Source organism: Sinocyclocheilus rhinocerous, unplaced genomic scaffold (assembly GCF_001515625.1).
Source record: "Sinocyclocheilus rhinocerous isolate Xijiao unplaced genomic scaffold, SAMN03320098_v1.1 scaffold2685, whole genome shotgun sequence".
Taxonomy (NCBI): Eukaryota; Metazoa; Chordata; class Actinopteri; order Cypriniformes; family Cyprinidae; genus Sinocyclocheilus; species Sinocyclocheilus rhinocerous.
This window is the reverse complement of record NW_015667339.1, coordinates 44679-62698: the sequence shown is the minus strand read 5'-3', so window position 1 is coordinate 62698 and position 18020 is coordinate 44679. Positions and strand designations below refer to the sequence as shown.

Genomic DNA, 18020 nt, shown 5'->3' with positions numbered 1-18020 from the left:
CAAATAACGCCCAGTATATTTGACTGCTAGAATTTATTAACCTTTTACTCACAAAATCATTTTGTTTGTTACATTAATAAATTTCAAATATTGCTTTGACAATGTAGTAAGTATTAATACAGTCATTCCAATAAAAGTATTTTGAAATTGATAATTCCAGTGTAAATGTCCAGTCTCTGTCTAGATTTCTTTTGCTGTCCTCACTAAGCTGCTGCCATAGGCAACTAGTTTGCCTATATGTATGTGATGTCCCTTACATTATTGTTTTGAGTCATTTGACCCACAGGCATATATACATTGTTGCTCAATAACTCACTACTGACACCTATATCGACGCTATATCTTTGTGGGTTTGTGTATGTTCAAGGTTTGACCGATTAATAATTAGCCCAGATCCATGTGCATCAGTTACAGCATATAGAATCAGAGGGGTGTAAAAACCTTCGTTTTCCTCTGTTGTCTTACAAACATCATTTTACAATAGTTAATTTATGGCTCTTTTTGCAATTTTTCCTTATTGTGAACTGTTTTATTATGTCTTAAAGTGGGTGTGTCTTTACTGCTGTGATTTGACCATGCATGCTTTCCTGAAGTAAACACCTAATTACAAGGCCTGATAATAAGGAGTAGAGTCCCATCAGAGGAATCACTTGACGGTGGACGGTGTCCAACATTGATTGAGGGTTTGACCATACTGGCCGAGGTGCTGACAGTTTGCTAACATGAGCCTGCATGTGTACAGGTTCACCTGACTCCTAAATCTAGCCAGGGTGACGCTCTCAAGTTACTCTGTTACTATCTGAAATGAGAGTGAGACAGAGAGTGCGTACAATGACAAGCCCCAGCTGTTGTTCATTCTCCAACAAGTCATCTGACAGCTTTCTTTGGAGGGCAGATGCATAGTACAAGATTTTTGCCATGATTTTACCTCCCATGTAGATCTGCGCTGGCTGGTTAAATTAGACTGGTAGGATTAGGAGGAGATATGATTCATTGATCAGTTTGGTGCAGAGTGTCAGTTAATATTCATTTTAGACACTGCTGTCAGTGCAGTTTGCATTCATTTCCAAACATGGCATGTTTTTGGTGCTGAACGGACAGTGTGAGTGTTGCAAGGTGGCATAAACTTGGTGGCATACAAGGTGGCTAAACACCGAATAGAAATGCCAGGGCCCTGTAAATTTAAAATAAAAAATCTAATTCTGCTTTCTTTTTTTATGGTTTAATTAAATTTTTATTAAAAATAAACCAAAATCATGTCTAATCAATTGAATTTATACAACTTTAGCAATGTAATAATTTATTAACATTTTAACAATAATAGAGTCCTGTGCAATCTTTTATTTCACCCAAATTACACCCCCCCCCAATTCCTGTATACATTTTTCTGGTTTCTGTGTTTTATGACTTAATACAAATTTATCATCAAACTGTGGCAATCAAATGAATTCATAAAACGTCAATAATTTAAAAATGTAATCAAACAGAATACAACTTTTCCAACAAAATGTAATTAAAAAAAAATTTTGTCAGCTAAAGTGCTCCACAACATGAAAAGATCTTTTGATTGTGTGATGTTCCTAATGTTTTATTAAATTGTATTACTTTTATTATTATTACTCCAGGAATACATAGTAATACATTTCTGTCAATTTCTTAATCTAACGTTTTATTTTGGTGGTTTGAAATTTTGCCAAATTCTGTGACATTTCATGTTATACAGTAAATTTTGTGTTTTCCACATCACAGAAATCCATAGGCCTTTAGTTTGTGTCTTTACAATTGTGTTTTGCCACGTAAAAACTGTGTAATGATTAACTGGCCGTTTCATTCATACAGTTAATTTCTCAACCTAGTGAAGAGTGAAGCAATAGTTAGCCAAGCACAAATGTGTTCACTGGAGTAGAACTGAATTCTTGAGTCCTGTTCCTCACAAGTGTCTGGACAAAATTAGATCAGAATGAAAGACCTAGCAGTTAGCACATGCTCTGACACATTGAGCCTTTGAATCCTGCTCAGTATTTTCCATTTCCTCTTCCCCTTCTCTTCACTATTTCCTTATGGCCAAAAAATAAAATTAATAAATTATGAATCATAATTGCTATTATAATTGTTAAGGATGATGCATTTTTAATTCTGTGTTTCTGTCATTATCATTGAAATCAACGTTTCAAGATTACAATGGTATATCATGGTTCTGCATCTGCAATGCTGACACTTCTTTAAAAAGCATCCAATTAATAAAGTGTGGACCCTAAACCAGTCAAATTCATTAGAGAACCCACCAAATAGTCTGAAAATCTATGGTTTTGCACATCACTAATCTGAACATAAGATTCTCACCTCTGTTGGGCTGACTGAAGTCATAACAGGTATGAAATCTTTGCCAATCAGACTCTATTTCTCAACTAAGCTTGCACAGCATTAGACCGTGTTAGTCTGTAAACCCATGAGAATGATTGGAACATGCCATTATGTTTGGGTGAAACCGTTTCCACGAGAGCTCTGATGTAATTGGCTTTAGTAAGAATAACTTTTACCATGCTGGAGGATTTACTGTAAACAGAATAAAACAACAGAAAAAGGTGTAATCTTGCATCTCAGCCTTGCAAGTTTCTCTCTATGGTGGAGCGTGCAATGTCGTCATGAGCTCTTACCACCTTAGAAAAGTGTTAAGAGAGTTTTTATTTCACATGGTAGAGATACATTGCTCTTATATTTGGTACATGTAGCTCATATACAAGTAATTTCCATGTTCGGGAATCTTATGTTTGTCTCTGTGTGTTGCAGGCACTCTTGTCATCATGTTTATTGTTCAGAAGAGATCTCCTCTGGCCCAGGGCTCCCCGCACAGGATGACAGCCGTTACGCAACGCAGGAACCAGGGGCCGACGAAAAGGTAACGAAAAACAATGACTCCACGCTAGTGTTGTCACGGTACCAAACTTTCAGTATTCGGTACCAATAAAAAAAGCCAAGAACTGCTTTTCTGACTGACATGACACAAACAATGTTAACCATTTGTACATTCTCTAACATGCATAGTTTAGATTCACAATTCATTTAAAAGCCTCTGGTGTGTAAAAATAATAAATATCATACTGTCCTCCTGTTTTTTTTTACCATTTATAAAAGTTATAGGACCATTAAATAGTTAATAAAGAAACTTAATTCTAATGCTCAATATATTAGCGCTAGTCGACAACTCTGGTTTAATTTGAACTGGAGCGGGCGGTCTAACAATTTCCCGTTCCCGACGTCCATTTAGAACAGCATATCTGCGCTTTATTCTTATTGACCACCGGTACAACCTTCACTCGGACTGTTACGCACGCATGCTTTCATCATCACACCTTTTATTTGCGGGGTCTGTGCGCAGCATGTGCATAACGATGCTCAGAGCAGGCTGTACCTGTGGTAAATATACGGCCCCTTTGACAGAACAGACAGGTTGTCGATGAGTGACAGAGCAGAATAAGGATGGAGCAAAGCAATGCGTTCAACTCGGTTTTGTTTATATTTTGCTTAGCCTATAATTTTAAATGACAGATGTCGTATTTATTTATTTTTCTCTGCTTTTCCTACTAAAAAAATAGCTAATAAGTTATTTTTGTATAACCTACATTATTTTTTTCTCTCTCTGCAACACTTTTTTGCTATTGTGTTGTAAATGTTAAACGAATTGTATCCTGACAAGACGAATAAAAATAAGAAATAGCCTACAATTTTTAATAAAATATTAAACAACTTTTTTGTCTTAAAATAATTTATATAAATTCAAGTCAAAGTCAATAAATTCAAGACTCTTGACAAGATGAATAAAATGGCACAATTTTGTGCAGACTACACTTTTATTTGTCAGCCTATCTCTCTTTCTTTCAGTAGCGGAAATTTAAATGTGAGATTCTGTAAACGGTAACGGCTGTAATAAAATAAGCGCTGCACTCACAAACGCTGCTCAGGCATTACAGGCAAGATGAAATGAAAATGACATCCATAATTTTCTGAAGACAGTCAGTCTCCTTCAGAAATACAGTGATATATAAACACTCGCACCAGGTTTCGACTTTGAAATGAAATTTACCTGCTTGAACTCTTTCATTTGATCCGGGTGTCTGTCTTTAAAGTGTTTTGTTAGTTTGTTAACAACTAAATGCCTCGATGACTTGCTAGCAGTTGAACTATTCTCCTATTAGGTCAATGAGTGTGTGTCCTTAACACCATTGGGATTTAACTTTGTATTATGAAATGGGAATCATATACATTTGACCTTTTAGAGAAGAGAGTTTGTTTGGCTGTTGTGTAGGTTTGATTGCCCCTGAAGTTGTGCAATAGCTCCTCATTCAGAGTGCAGACTGTTGTTGACATCGTCTTTCAACAAGCTAATCTATAAAGGTACTTACAGACAGGGGTCCCAACAAAGACCCCCCTCCCCTTTAGGCTTGCCGCGATAGACGGTGTTTTCGGTTATACCGGTGTTAAGCTGCAACACCGGTTACGTCATTTGCCTACCGCAGCACTGCCCCCCACCGTCGTTTAGATTTTTTTTATAGTAACAAAAATTATTTAGCCTAGTTCAGTTAGAGGACAGACACTTTTAAAAACGAAACGCTCAATGCAGCGTCGTTCTATGTTTCTTATTTATTTGGTTCCACAGTGTTTGCTGATTTTCAGTTTTATATACCTATTTAAACTTTGTGTAGCCTAAGTAATTTGTTATTTTATTAGGCATAGGCCTATATGGTGTATTTTTATTCGTTTTGTTAATAAAAGTTCTATGAGTTTGCCGTTGTTGTTGCTTGAATTGAACGCCGAATTGCCGTTAATTTGAAAGTGAAAGTAAAACGCGCACGGCGCTTTTTCAAGCTATTTGAAAGCCAAGAAATCTGAGGAAAAGAGGGAAAACTCAAACGAACAATTGCTTAAAATTTCCTCACTGTCACAACCCTACTCCCCTTGTGTAACCTACAGATTTAAGGCTTTATAGGGGTGTGGATTCTTCTAGTTGTCCAGTATTTCCATATATATCCAGTAATGACTGACTGATTAATCCCAGTTTAGCTTCTGTAAGCTTGCCCTTTTTGCACTTCAGCACATTTTTTTCCCCACTCCGGTAGTCACTAAAGTGTTTCCTCTTTGTTCTTGCCAAACTTGAACGATAGCTGTTTGCCCTTGAAAAACATCTCTTTCACCCTCATAGAAACAAAGCCAGTTCTGTCAGCTTACCTGTTGTTGAAAGAATAGTTCACCCAAAATGAAAACTCACTCATCACTCCTGTCACTTACTCAACTTCATGTCATTCCAAACACCTCTGAGGAGCCCAAACGGATTTTCAGCACAGTGATCACGTTGCTCTCAATGAAACGGCAAAAGTACATGTGACCAGGGGCTGCCTCGTAACCCTTTCTTGCTCTTTATTTAGATGTTTTTATTCATAAGTAACATTGTTTTTCTCTTTAAGGTTGAAGAGGAAAGGGCAACACACACTCAGTCATCGTATGACGTGGGCCTGGAAAAAGAGAGAGCTGCCCTAAAGGAAACATCATTACACTCCCAAGATGCCCCGCTCGAAGAGAAACACAAACAGGTGCCAGTGCAATCCAACCATCATATCTGTTTTCTTCTATTACGTGTCTCAAACTTAGATGTGACCCACACATTTGACTCAGGGCATAGGTCACACAACATCTTATATTTGTTTCAGTTCACTTTGCTTTCTTTGACTTTAAACTCTTTGCATTAAAAGCAAAACCTTTGGTTTATTATGAACAACATCATAGCCAGTGCCCACCTAATTTTGGTTCCAGAAGTATTTTTCCATAGACATTTTGCAAAATGCAAAATATGCATGTATATAGAAATATTGAAATAGATTGAGAACTCGGGGAGACTGACTCATTCGCAGTGCTTCATGGGAGTAGGTGGGCACTAAAGAGCTCTTTTGGTGCAATTTGCTTGATGCAATTCTCTGATTCGAGGAGCTTTTTTTGCATAATCATGGATAATGTAATTTTTCGCCATGAACTCTGTTAAACATGATTGTTTAAAAAAATAAGTTGAAATAATACAGGCTGATGGCTTCAATAAAAGCATATACTGTTGATTAACAGCCTTGTATCTCACAGTGGGTCTGTCTTTAACTGTTTATTAGTTAAAAATCAACTCCCGTATGGAGAAAATGAATAGGATTTACTGCCGGAATAAGACTCTATTGCTGTGATCTTCCAGCTCATGGCTGCAACCAAATCATAGTCAAGATTTAAAAAAAAATTAAAAAAAAACTTCTTCTGTTGTGTAATTGTTCTGTGTAATCTCTTTGTCTGTTTCTGTCATTGTAGACTGTGAATTTGGAAGAAGTGTTGGAGGAGCCGCAGATTCAGCTCGAGTCTGCTCTGCCTGTGCTAGAACAACAGCAGCAGCAGGAGCAGCAACCGGAACCCCAGAGCACTCAACAATCAGACCAACAACAATCAGCTCAACCACCAACACTTGCGCAGCCCCAAACAGCACCCCCACTCTCCCAACCCCAGCCAGACCCTGAAACTCTACAGCCCACTGCCACAGAGGACCAGGCTGCCCACACCTCCGCTGCTTTAACCCCTCCACAGACTGACCCGCACAGAGAAGACCCCTCTGCACCTCCTGCTGAAATCCAGAAGAGCCCAAAGTCAGCCTCACCTACCTCAGTCACCTCCTCAGAGAGCTCCTCCAGGTGAGTGCAAGCACAGCAGTTTGGGAAAGAAGAGTGTTAGAATCTTTGTCTTGTCATTAATTTCATATTTTTTGTTTCATTTTTTTCATTTGATTTGATTTTCGAATTGAGTCATTATGATCAATTTCTGCATCCAAACTTTTAAACTGAATCAGTCAAGCATACAGTCAACACTTCATGGACTTCATATCGCACCTACTTGGGACAGTTTTTTTCAACTGCATCACAGTGGATCTCACCTTCTTTACTAGTCCACTATGACTTGTTTTCACCGGACTTGGAGCATTTACTAATCTTCCATTTCAACAAGGACCAAAAAAAGACAATATCGCTCTGCGATTGGTTAGATAGGCCTTTAAAATTTAATAAACCAGTACTACAGGAACTTTTTACAGAACCCTGGACAAATGTTCAGTCCATACCTGGAGCCAGATTTCTTTCTGTCATCCTTTCTATCCCCCTCCCTCTCTCCATTAGTATTCTTCTCCCATTCCTCTCTTCTTTCTCTTGGTAAACACCATTTGGTTTCTTTCCTTCAGTGGACTAGACGTTCCGCGTCCTGATGCCCCTGTAGAAAACTCTAGTGCCAGTCAGTGTGAGGTGGGCTCTGTGCCCCCCTTCAGCCAGTCCCTTGGCATCACGCTCCCCAGGTGAGTACCGAGCAACAGGTAAACCGCAGGTTACATGGTAACATTCCGGTACTCGCGTTACATCAGGTGACTTGGTAACCAATGGTTAACCAAGTAACGGAGCTGCTTCAGGCACATCAAGCCATGCCTTCTGGCCATGCTCTTTTTTTTTTTTTTTTTCATTTCTCATTTCATCATTTCATTTTGGCAATTTGGTTTACCATTTAATTTTCTTTCCCAGTGCCATGATACACCGTTTTAATGCTTGTTTTGCTTGTCACTTGCGATAATTTATTTTAGTTTTTTGTGTGAAGCAATCTATTAAGGTCTCTTTCTATCCCCACCCTCTCTCTCCTCTGTTTTCTGGCTCTTAATAGTGTTGTGGAGGAAAATGCGGAAAAGCAAGCAGAGAACCAGTCTGCCACATTGGGAGTACAGAGTACAGAGACCAGTGTTGACCCGACTGCCACTCTGCTCCCGAGTGAACTGGACCTCACAGAGCTGGGGCAGACAGCCAGTATCCCTCCACCTACAAAAAGCCAGCAGGTACACACACACTATTTATCAGACTAATCTAACATGGCTAATTAATTCTAACAGTGAGAGATAAAGCAAATACCCACAAGAGGATTTGCATTACCTAAACCCCATTAAACATGCTAAAATCACTTTAATACATATGACTAATGGCATAATGCTTTTAGAAAATGGAGGCTAATGTTCAATAAACAGTTAAATGTATTAATAATCATCAAAATAAGCAATTTCTCCATTAATATAGTACTCTTTGTTTGTTGCTAGGCAACTTTGGTACTGTAAAAATATAATTTGCTGTTGCAGGTGTATATAGAACACTATAGGTGCCGAAAAATAGAATTAAGAAATCAAACATAAACAATTCAATAGTTTAAAAAGTAATTAATCTAATCAAATCACTTCAAATTGATAAATAAATTGATGAATATATAATATGCAATCTTAACATATTAGATATTAACTACCGTGGAAAGGTTTAGAGTCGGTAAGATTTTTTTTATGCTCACCAAGATTGCACAATAATATTACAGTAATTTAATACTTTTATATATTTTAAAGTGTAGTTTATTCTTGTGATGGCATACTAATATGTAGCAGTTTAATGCATCTTTGCTAAATAAAGATATTACTTTTCAATAAATAAATAAATAAACTTTGATCCCAAACTTAGTGTAAGTATTAATATCTTGTCAAATGTATTTTTTGTCACTTCATAATGGCTTCGCAGATCATCCATTCAGAGTTGTCCTTTTTATAATGACATGTAATCGGGTAGATTTCAGGTATGGAGCTAAAAGGTATAATGTCTGTATTTTAAAACCATTTTAATCCCTGAAAGATTCTTCTAGTTTTGTTTTTCCCTAGCTTACATCACCTAAAAGTATGTAACATGATGACAGTAATCACTACATTTTGCACCCCGTATGTTCCTCCCCTACCTTTTTCCACCATTATGTAGAGAGTGAAAGGGTATGTATTCGATTACCACTGAGGCTCTCCACACCCTGCTGTTAGAGATCTTCAGAGCTAAAACATCCCCTCCTCTCTCGTAAAGCTGCTCTGACACATCACCCTAAACGGAGAAGATGAAAGTGGAAGAGAAAGCATAAGAGTGGAGGAGAGGGTTAGGCTGAGAGAGTGGGGCTGAGTACATCAGCATGTTTGTTTTCCACAGGACAGCCTTGTAAATGTTTAATTAACCAAATGCTTACTCGGCGCTGCTGTTTAGGCACTAACACACACACAGAGAGGGATAGAGATCAGGGAGACAAGAAAAAGGGAAAGTGATGGGGAGACCGAAGGAAAGACCACCCTTTTGCATATAATGTCAAGGTGTATAATCCCATATAGACCTTATATGTAATGTGTCTGTATAGTTACATTATAATGCATATGTTTCTGAAAGAAGCCACCACCTTATGTTCACCAAAGCTGCATTTATTTGATTAAAAATACAGTTAAAAACAGTAATATTGTGAAATATTATGTCAATTTAAAACAACTTTTGTATATTTTATTAGATTTTAAAATTAAATTTATTCCTTTCATACAAAGCTGAATTTTCAGCATCATTACTCCAGTCCACAGTGTCACATGATTCTTCAGAATCATTCTAATATGCTGCTCTTTTCTTATCAATATTAAAAGAAGTTGTGCTGGTAAATATTTTGTGGAAGCAGTGATAGATTAAATTTTTTCCAGATTCAAGCCGTTCAAAAGATTCAAACAGTTCGTAATTATATTGTATTATATTATTAGAATATAATAACATATTATAAAATATTTGATGCTTCATTTACAGTTATGTGAATAATGGGACAAATACCAATTTCATGTTTGCCATATCTACCCAGCATAATGCTTCTGAAATAGAAAACATGGATTTTCCAAAATGGCATTTCACAGTTTTAGGACCAAAGAAGGTTGGGTTGTAGTTTTTTCACTGTAATAAAGATTTGTTGCTCTTTTTTTTTTTTTCTCTCTCCAGGTGATGGACCATGAGGGAGCAACAGACCCTCCTGTGCCCAGTAAAGAGGACATCCCCACTTTTGATGAGTGGAAGAAGAAAGTGATGGAAGTAGAGGAGAAGAAAAGTGAGAGACGGCATTGGGTCACATGCACACTCACAGAGCTGCGTGTTCATCAGTGAATCATCGCATGCCAGGCTGCCCCCGTGCTGCTTCTGCATCAGTACACACACTCACACGCACTTCCTTTAGGACACACTTCTGCTTGATTTCACAGAGCTGTCCCTTTCTTTAGATCTCTTTTTATCATGAATTTCTGTTTCCCCTGCTTGCTGCTTCTTGCTTATAATAATAGGGGTTTTTTTTGTTTTTGCTTGCTCACATTTGACTGTTCACTGGCGAGCACAGTGACTTTTGCGTAACCCAGTATGCTCACGTGTAAGCTGCTGTAATGGATTGCTTCAGAAGAAAAGTACACTGCAACAAAAGTAACAAAACTCTTAAGTGCATGCTCCAGGCCAGCTGAACAATTAAACTCTTGCTTTAGTTCATCAGGGTTTTTCCCATTGCTGTGCGTGTTTGTTTGTACATTCAAATCACAAAGTCAGCTAATTAACAACCACTGGTTTAACAGTATGTTAATTGACCCTTGTCATCATTAATTAGCGGGTGCAGTACACACTATAAAACTAGAGAGCTCTCAAAGAGCAAATACATAGAATTTGGGTTCCAGTGAGGCTTATGTTGCCTGCATGAATCACAGTATCACTGAAATTTGATCAGTTTCCTTAATATTTTGGGTCAGGATTGTGCTAATCATAGCCCGGGCTGCTTGACCTAGAATGTTCACAAAAAACGAATTTGTTAAATCAAATTTAGAAAACTAAATTATTGTCTCTGTTTTTGGTCTGTGGGCTCCACAGCTACAAAGACAAAGCTACAAAGATTTTTAGGTTGTTTTTACAAGCTGTAATCAGCACAATGTTAATGAATAGCTTTTTTTCCCTGAAGGTTGTCACAGAAGGTCATGACAACAGCTATTGGTAGTTAAAATCCAACAATTTTGCCATTTCACAAGGGTTATCTGTTACAGATAGTGAATACATGAATGCTATGTGCATACATGAAGATAGGCTGTTCTTTTGTTTTCAGTGCTGTAATTGACAGGTAAACATACCCACCTGCACTTTGCATGACACGCTCATACTTGCATACTAGGCCAACCTGATCCAAGGTCTAAAACATTTGACAGATGGCCTATATGTAACCCGTTTTGTTGTTTTCAGGTCAGTCTATGCACACTTCATCAAATGGCAGCCCTCATCCAGTCAAAAAGGTCCAAAAGAATTTCAAGAATAACTACGCTTCTGTCGAATGTGGGGCCAAAATCCTCTCTGCCAACAATGAGGCCAAGGTACAGTGCAAGAGACTGCAAAACAGCATATGGGGCAGGTGGAAAGATGGATGGATTTTCAACGGGGGCGTAAATAGGACAATCATTTAATTACTTGATATTGTTCCTGCAACTGGAATGTTATTGATTAATTTAAGATCAGCAAATGTGTGCTTGTCTGTGTGTTTTGTGTTTTCAGAGCACGTCTGCCATCCTGATGGAGAACATGGATCTGTACATGCTGAACCCCTGCAGTACCAAGATCTGGTGAGTCACTGCAGATAAAGAGAGAAACAGACTGCAGCAGCTGCGCAGAGACAATGGAGAAATGCATTTTACACTGTCTATTTTTCTATTTGTGTAAATGATAGTTGACATAAAGTACTATTAGTATGTTGAGAAGATAAATAATTATAAATAAATTGTAAGTTTTTTCCTGTGCCTTTTGTTTCAGTGTTAGTCGTTTTTGTGTCAGCACGTTACTTAATTATAAATTAATTTCCCCTATTAATCTCCCAATACAGGTTTGTTATTGAGCTCTGTGAGCCAATCCAGGTGAAGCAGCTGGATATTGCAAACTTTGAGTTGTTCTCCTCTACACCAAAAGATTTCCTTGTGTCTATAAGTGACAGGTAACATCACTCACATAGACATATATAGTATTCCCACTCCTAACCAGGCACAATGTGAGATGTCGACTGATCTCCAATGCAGATGTGTGTTTTTGTACCACAGTACATTTCACTAGTTGCAGTGAATTCGAATTCATCCAAAATCCTGCCTCATATTAAACAGTGAATATGTTGTGGTTGGTTTTGTTTGTTTCATTCCACATTTTCACGTTTGGTGTGAACAGACAAATTGCATGTTGCTGAAATCTTATCACTTCGTGCCTGGTTTGGAGACTGTGTTATATAAACACCAACTTAACCTTTTCTTTAAAAATCGTTTCTCGAATTCAGGTATCCGACCAATAAGTGGATCAAGCTGGGCACATTTCATGCCCGTGATGAACGCACAGTACAGAGCTTCCCTCTGGACGAGCAACTCTATGCCAAATATGTCAAGGTAAAAGGGGTGCCAGTCGCTTCAGTTTGCTAAAATGAATTGTTCTTCCAAAAGCTATTTCCTAAAGAGTTCATTTCTGTTTTTGCTCGCTTTGTTACAAGTTTGTGCACAAGGTGCAGGTGATGTTTTGTCATAGTGCACTGCTAAGAAAAATGAAACTTTTTTTTTATTAATCTATTTATTTAATAAATTGGAAAAAAGAAAGCTGTGGGGGAAATGCACCACAGTATTATGACACAAAGAATTAAAAACAAGAGCGTGATGTCACTCATCTGTGCTCTGACATTAGCATGTGTATCTATAAACTAACATTTGAAACATGAACATCTTGAAAAGGATCACACACATGATTGTTCTGTCACCTATGCCCTAAATAACATCGAATTGCATTAACAAAGCGTGTTTTTTAAAGTGACTGAATAAGAGGCAGAGAAAGGGGGCACAGTTAAGACATTTGAGGAAAGCCGTGCCCTTCTCTCAGGCCTGAGAGTCTCATAACTGTATTGTTCAGTTCAAATCTCGGTGTAATGTACAATGCTATACACACACATTCATAACCTTATATAGATTTGCATATAAGGTTGGTGTGTCTATATATGTCAGTGTATTAGTTTACTCCTGAATTAAAATGTCATGATAATTTACTCACCCCCTTATCATCCAAGATGTTCATGTCTTTCTATCTTCAGTCGAAAAGAAATTAAGGTTTTTGAGGAAATCATTCCAGGATTTTTCTCCATATAATGGACTTCAGTGGTGCTCAACGGGTTGAAGGTCCAAATTGCAGTTTCAGTGCAGCTTCAAAGGGCTCTACATGATCCCAGCCGAGGAATGAGGGTCTTATCTAGTGAAACGATCTGTCATTTTCTAAAAAAAATAATAAAAATGTATATTTTTTTAACCACAAATGCACGTCTTGCACTAGCTCTGTGATGCCCAAAATGCTTTGTCATTATTGAGCTGCTCTAAACCTGTTATGTCATGCTCTGCTTGACTCCTGTGAAGTTTAAAAGAAATTAAGGTTTTTGAGGAAATCATTCCAGGATTTTTCTCCATATAATGGACTTCAGTGGTGCTCAACGGGTTGAAGGTCCAAATTGCAGTTTCAGTGCAGCTTCAAAGGGCTCTACATGATCCCAGCCGAGGAATGAGGGTCTTATCTAGTGAAACGATCTGTCATTTTCTAAAAAAAAAATAAAAATGTATATTTTTTTAACCACAAATGCACGTTTTGCACTAGCTCTGTGATGCCCAAAATGCTTTGTCATTATTGAGCTGCTCTAAACCTGTTATGTCATGCTCTGCTTGACTCCTGTGAAGTTTATTATTTCAGTGTTTTTGTTTGTTTACTTGTTGTCCCCTGCTATATTTCCCTTTCTGTACTCCTAATTACAGCCTTTCCCTCAGCTAGCTTTCTCCTGCATTGGTACTGCTGCTCAAGTCATCAAAGCTGTGCAAACAAGAACAGTTCAAAATGCTTGACTTGCTACAGCATGAATCAAGTCTTTTACACTGATCTTTCTCTGTTTTTCTTTGTTTCCGCTTTCTCCTGTCTTCTCCTCCTGCATCAGATGTTCATCAAATACATGAAGGTTAGCGCTCTTCTCTTTTAGATCTTGTCAGTGCTGCTTTGGGTGGCAGGCTTGCATACTGTAATAGTGACACAATTGAAAACAAACAAACAAACAAAACAAATATACATCTTTTCTCACACTCACAAGGGAAACATAATGCTTTGCAAATACTTCAGCACTTCATTCTTGCTAAGTTTTGTTTAAAATTATTGGGACATCGCTAAATTGGACATTGTTAGATTTTGTAAAACGGTAAAATGAACATTGGTTTTGTTGTAAGGCCAAGTTTGAGTGTGATTGTATTTTTACAGTGTTTTTTTTTTTTTTGGTAGGTTGAGCTGCTCTCCCACTTTGGTTCTGAACACTACTGTCCACTCAGCCTGATCAGGTGTGTTTAATTAATATGACTTGAATGCACAATTCCAGTACTGTGTATATAGCCTATATAACATGACTGAAAGCCACTTTACGCAAGTATGTGAATGCCCCTACACACATAAGCTTGATGTCATTGCGTTCGAAGTGTGTTAGAAACAATTTATAGTGCAGTGCAGGTGTGTGTTGCATACTCAGTATGACCACAAGGAGCGCTATAATGTGTATTAGCCCAAATAGGTCCGCTTCTGTTGTCAACATTTATATAGCTCACTAGCTGATGAACACCGTGTGTGTAATAGCACAGATATTAAAGGATGTATTAATAATCATTTGAGGTTCTACAGTATGTACAAGTACACTACCTTTCAAAAGTATGGGGTCAATAAGTTTTTTTTGAGTTTTTAAATGATTTAGAAGTCTCTTATAGTCACCGTTAGCTCTTATACTCTGCATTTATTTGATCAAAAATACAGTAAAACAGTAATATTGTGAAATATTATTGGAATTTAAAATAACTGTTTTCTATTTGAATATATTTTAAAATGTAAATTATTATTGTGATGGTAAAGCTGAATTTTATCAGCAGTCATTATTCCAGTCTTCAGTGTCACATGATCCTTAATAAATCATTTTAATATGATGATTTGGTGCTCAAGAAACTTTTTTTTTTATATTATGAATGTTGAAAACATTTTGCTGCCTAATAGTTTTGTGTAAACCATGATACTTTTTTTTTTTGATGCATTGAAAGTTTAAAGAACAGCATTTATTTAAAGTAGAAATCTGCATCATCATAAATGTCTTTACTTCTAATAAAAAAAAATTTTCTTTCATCAAGAAGTTGTAATGACCCCAAACATTTGAATGGTAGTGTATGTACTACAGGCGTTTATATACTTGCGTAAAGTGTGTGTTTGGTCTAATGCATGCTGTGAGGATAATTTTTTGGTATGTGTCATGATACGAAGTATTTTTTTTCCTTTGTTTTGAGAGACAAATATTAAAAATTGCACAAAAATGGTTATACAAATATATATAAAAAAAACTGATAAAGAGTCAAAGCATTTCTTTAACCAAAGCATACTCCGCAGCAGTGTTATGTTGTAATGAGAAACTAGTCGCTTCTGATTTTACAATCCTGTACTTTCTTTGCCCTTTAAATTTCATTGACTTTGAGAAAGGACACATGGCTTTATAAAAGTTTCAAAAGGCAAAGTTCTCGAATTGAGTTGATCTCTATCCTGCCTCAGGCTCCTCTCAGGCCCGTTTGCATTGGCAGGAGATTTAATCTTGGTTGGAGGCCCATAAAGGGGCTGGTCTGGCTGCACTCTATGAGAGACATATTGTCCCACTGTAAGGGAATTACTGGATAATACTGTGAGAGGCAAGCAAAACACTACGGCCAGATATAGATGAGAAAATTTCCATTCATTTTGTTAGCTTTTCAGTACTGACCTTATCAGGTTCAAATCACAAGAAGCTACTTTCTGATCATTCTGTTGTTTTACAAGCCACATGATACAAATTGTATTATAAGGCATCATGTGGCAACCCTTGTGAGTCCGTGCAAATCTACAGTGTAACATTTATTCCAAATTCCTACTTCCCTCTGATCTCTGAGACTACTCATTTCACTGGATATCTGTTGGGTTTTTTCTTCCACTGCAGTTAGTTCTCCGTGGCCCTTGAGGATTGAAGGGGGCTATAAAACATGTTTTTAAAGACCCCCGCTAACCTGGGCAAAGGGCAGAGTGATTAGAGTTGTTCTGTAGAAGGCAGAGATAAGTTATCCTGATGGATCACAGTGGGCTTTACGTTAATATTTCTCGTTCTGAAGCCTGACCGTCTCTTTATCTGTACGGGGGCTGTGCCTTCTTTATGATAATACAGGAACACATTGTCATTTTTACAAACAAGGAGTTTACGACTCCCATGCAGATTTTTAATCCTTATCCTCTTTCTGCATGTTTCCTTACTCTTATATTTGCAAGTATCTAATCTTTGTGTTGCTCGTGTGTATCTTTGTGTATATCAGGGTGTTTGGCACCAGTATGGTGGAGGAGTATGATGAGATAGCTGACTCTCAGTACACCTCAGAGAGAGCCGAGTATCTGGATGAAGACTATGGTGAGATGATCTCTCTAAACGATTGCTCACAGAAAGCTTAAAACGTATTGCAGTACAGTATTAATTTACTGTATGGCAGAATTTAATTATTTAATTTAGACAGAAGACTGTATTTATTTGTGTCGTTTTCCGTTTGCCAGTTGTTCTGCTTGTCCATTGGCTAATGCTGTTGTCTTAATTCCAGACGTCTTTTTTACAGATTACCCACCCGGCTACCTGCCATCAGAGGACAAGACATCGAAGAATCTGCTGGGCTCTGCCACAAGTATGTCCTGTTCCTCCGTATTCTGCCTGTGCTTTTGATTTCAATCTACAGGTTACACTAGCTAAACTATGAACAGAAATGGTTAAAGGCATTGGCACTTTATAATTAGGATGAACCCCGTTAGTTGCACATTGCACAGATCCACTTTGCTCACGGCAATCCCAGTTGATTATATTCCAGTTTGCTCAAAGGTACAGTGGCAATCTTTTGTAAAAATGTACTAACTGTAGAATTCAAGGAAGTGATGTGCCCTCCGCCTCAGTTCCTTTTAAAACGTGTTTTGATATCCATTGGAAAGGTTGTCAAAACTTACTCATCAAACACATTCTGCCAATCACACACACTCTTGATAAATCCTTTTCCTAGTTGATTGGCTAAGCTTGGAGCAGTATGTAAATGAAACCTGTTTAAATGTATATTTAATAGGACAATAATACATCTGTGTTGTTATTGTTTACTAAAACTATTCAAAATTGTTTTCGTTAAATGAAATAAAGCTATAATAAAATATAAATATTAGATCCACTTTGGTAACACTTTATTTCGATAGTCCACTTTAGACATTCTATTAACAGTAAGTAACTTTGCAACTACATGTCAACTAGCAGTCATTAGAGTATTAGTAGACTGTCTGCTTAATATCTTCTAACACTTTATTTTGATGGGTCCACAACATACAACACACTGACTATGAGAAACTGCAAGTATATGTCAACTTATTCTACTAAACCTAAACCTAACCTTACAGTCTACTCTGAAAGTTAGTAGACATGTAGTTGCAAATTAATGAGAATTAGTTGACATGTAGTTACAAAGTTACTTATAGTTAATAGAATGTCTAAAGTGGACTATCAAAATAAAGTATAACCTTTTAAGTTAGTTGATAGTGCAACATTTCAAATGTTTATACTTTTAATTTAAGTTGAAGCACTTTTATTTTATTAGAAAATATTAAATCTAAAATAAAAAACTAAAATAAAAATAAATTGTAGCTAAATGGAAATATAAAAAGCTAATATAAATGACAAAGGCACATAACAAAATTACAAAAACTTGAATGAAACTAAAATTAAAATGAAAACTGAAAGTATAAAATAAAAAGTATTCAAAATACTATAGTAGTATATGTATATAACATTGTAAAACAGTTAAATGTTTAATGCAGTCATCAAACAGCATCATCAAAGCTCAATACGTGGAATATCACCCATGAGTGAAACCCTGTAATTCATAAAAATGTACAGTATACGACTGCGGGCCAGCAGCAAAAATAATGTACGGAAATTATTGCAGATTTGCAACACATTAACTATGGAGAATTTGAGGTTAATTATGAACATTTTTTAAATATTGACAGCCGTTGTATACA

The 18020-nt window shown here is 37.0% G+C and overlaps 1 protein-coding gene across 4 annotated transcripts in view; it reads left to right on the top strand.

Moving 5' to 3' along the window:
* The window catches only part of LOC107733814 (SUN domain-containing ossification factor-like), a 51112-nt gene that overhangs the window by 20231 nt on the left and 12861 nt on the right, over positions 1-18020 (top strand). For 2 of the 4 annotated variants that reach the window (XM_016545612.1, XM_016545615.1), the window contains exons 2-15: positions 2791-2899; positions 5463-5588; positions 6340-6713; positions 7253-7363; positions 7720-7888; positions 9867-9972; positions 11133-11260; positions 11439-11506; positions 11764-11871; positions 12202-12307; positions 13879-13899; positions 14214-14269; positions 16295-16386; positions 16586-16651. In XM_016545612.1, coding sequence (XP_016401098.1) covers positions 2791-2899; positions 5463-5588; positions 6340-6713; positions 7253-7363; positions 7720-7888; positions 9867-9972; positions 11133-11260; positions 11439-11506; positions 11764-11871; positions 12202-12307; positions 13879-13899; positions 14214-14269; positions 16295-16386; positions 16586-16651 — 1640 coding nt within the window. The remainder of the gene's footprint in view (positions 1-2790; positions 2900-5462; positions 5589-6339; positions 6714-7252; positions 7364-7719; positions 7889-9866; positions 9973-11132; positions 11261-11438; positions 11507-11763; positions 11872-12201; positions 12308-13878; positions 13900-14213; positions 14270-16294; positions 16387-16585; positions 16652-18020) is intronic. The other 2 variants (XM_016545614.1, XM_016545613.1) reach the window with 2 other exon arrangements.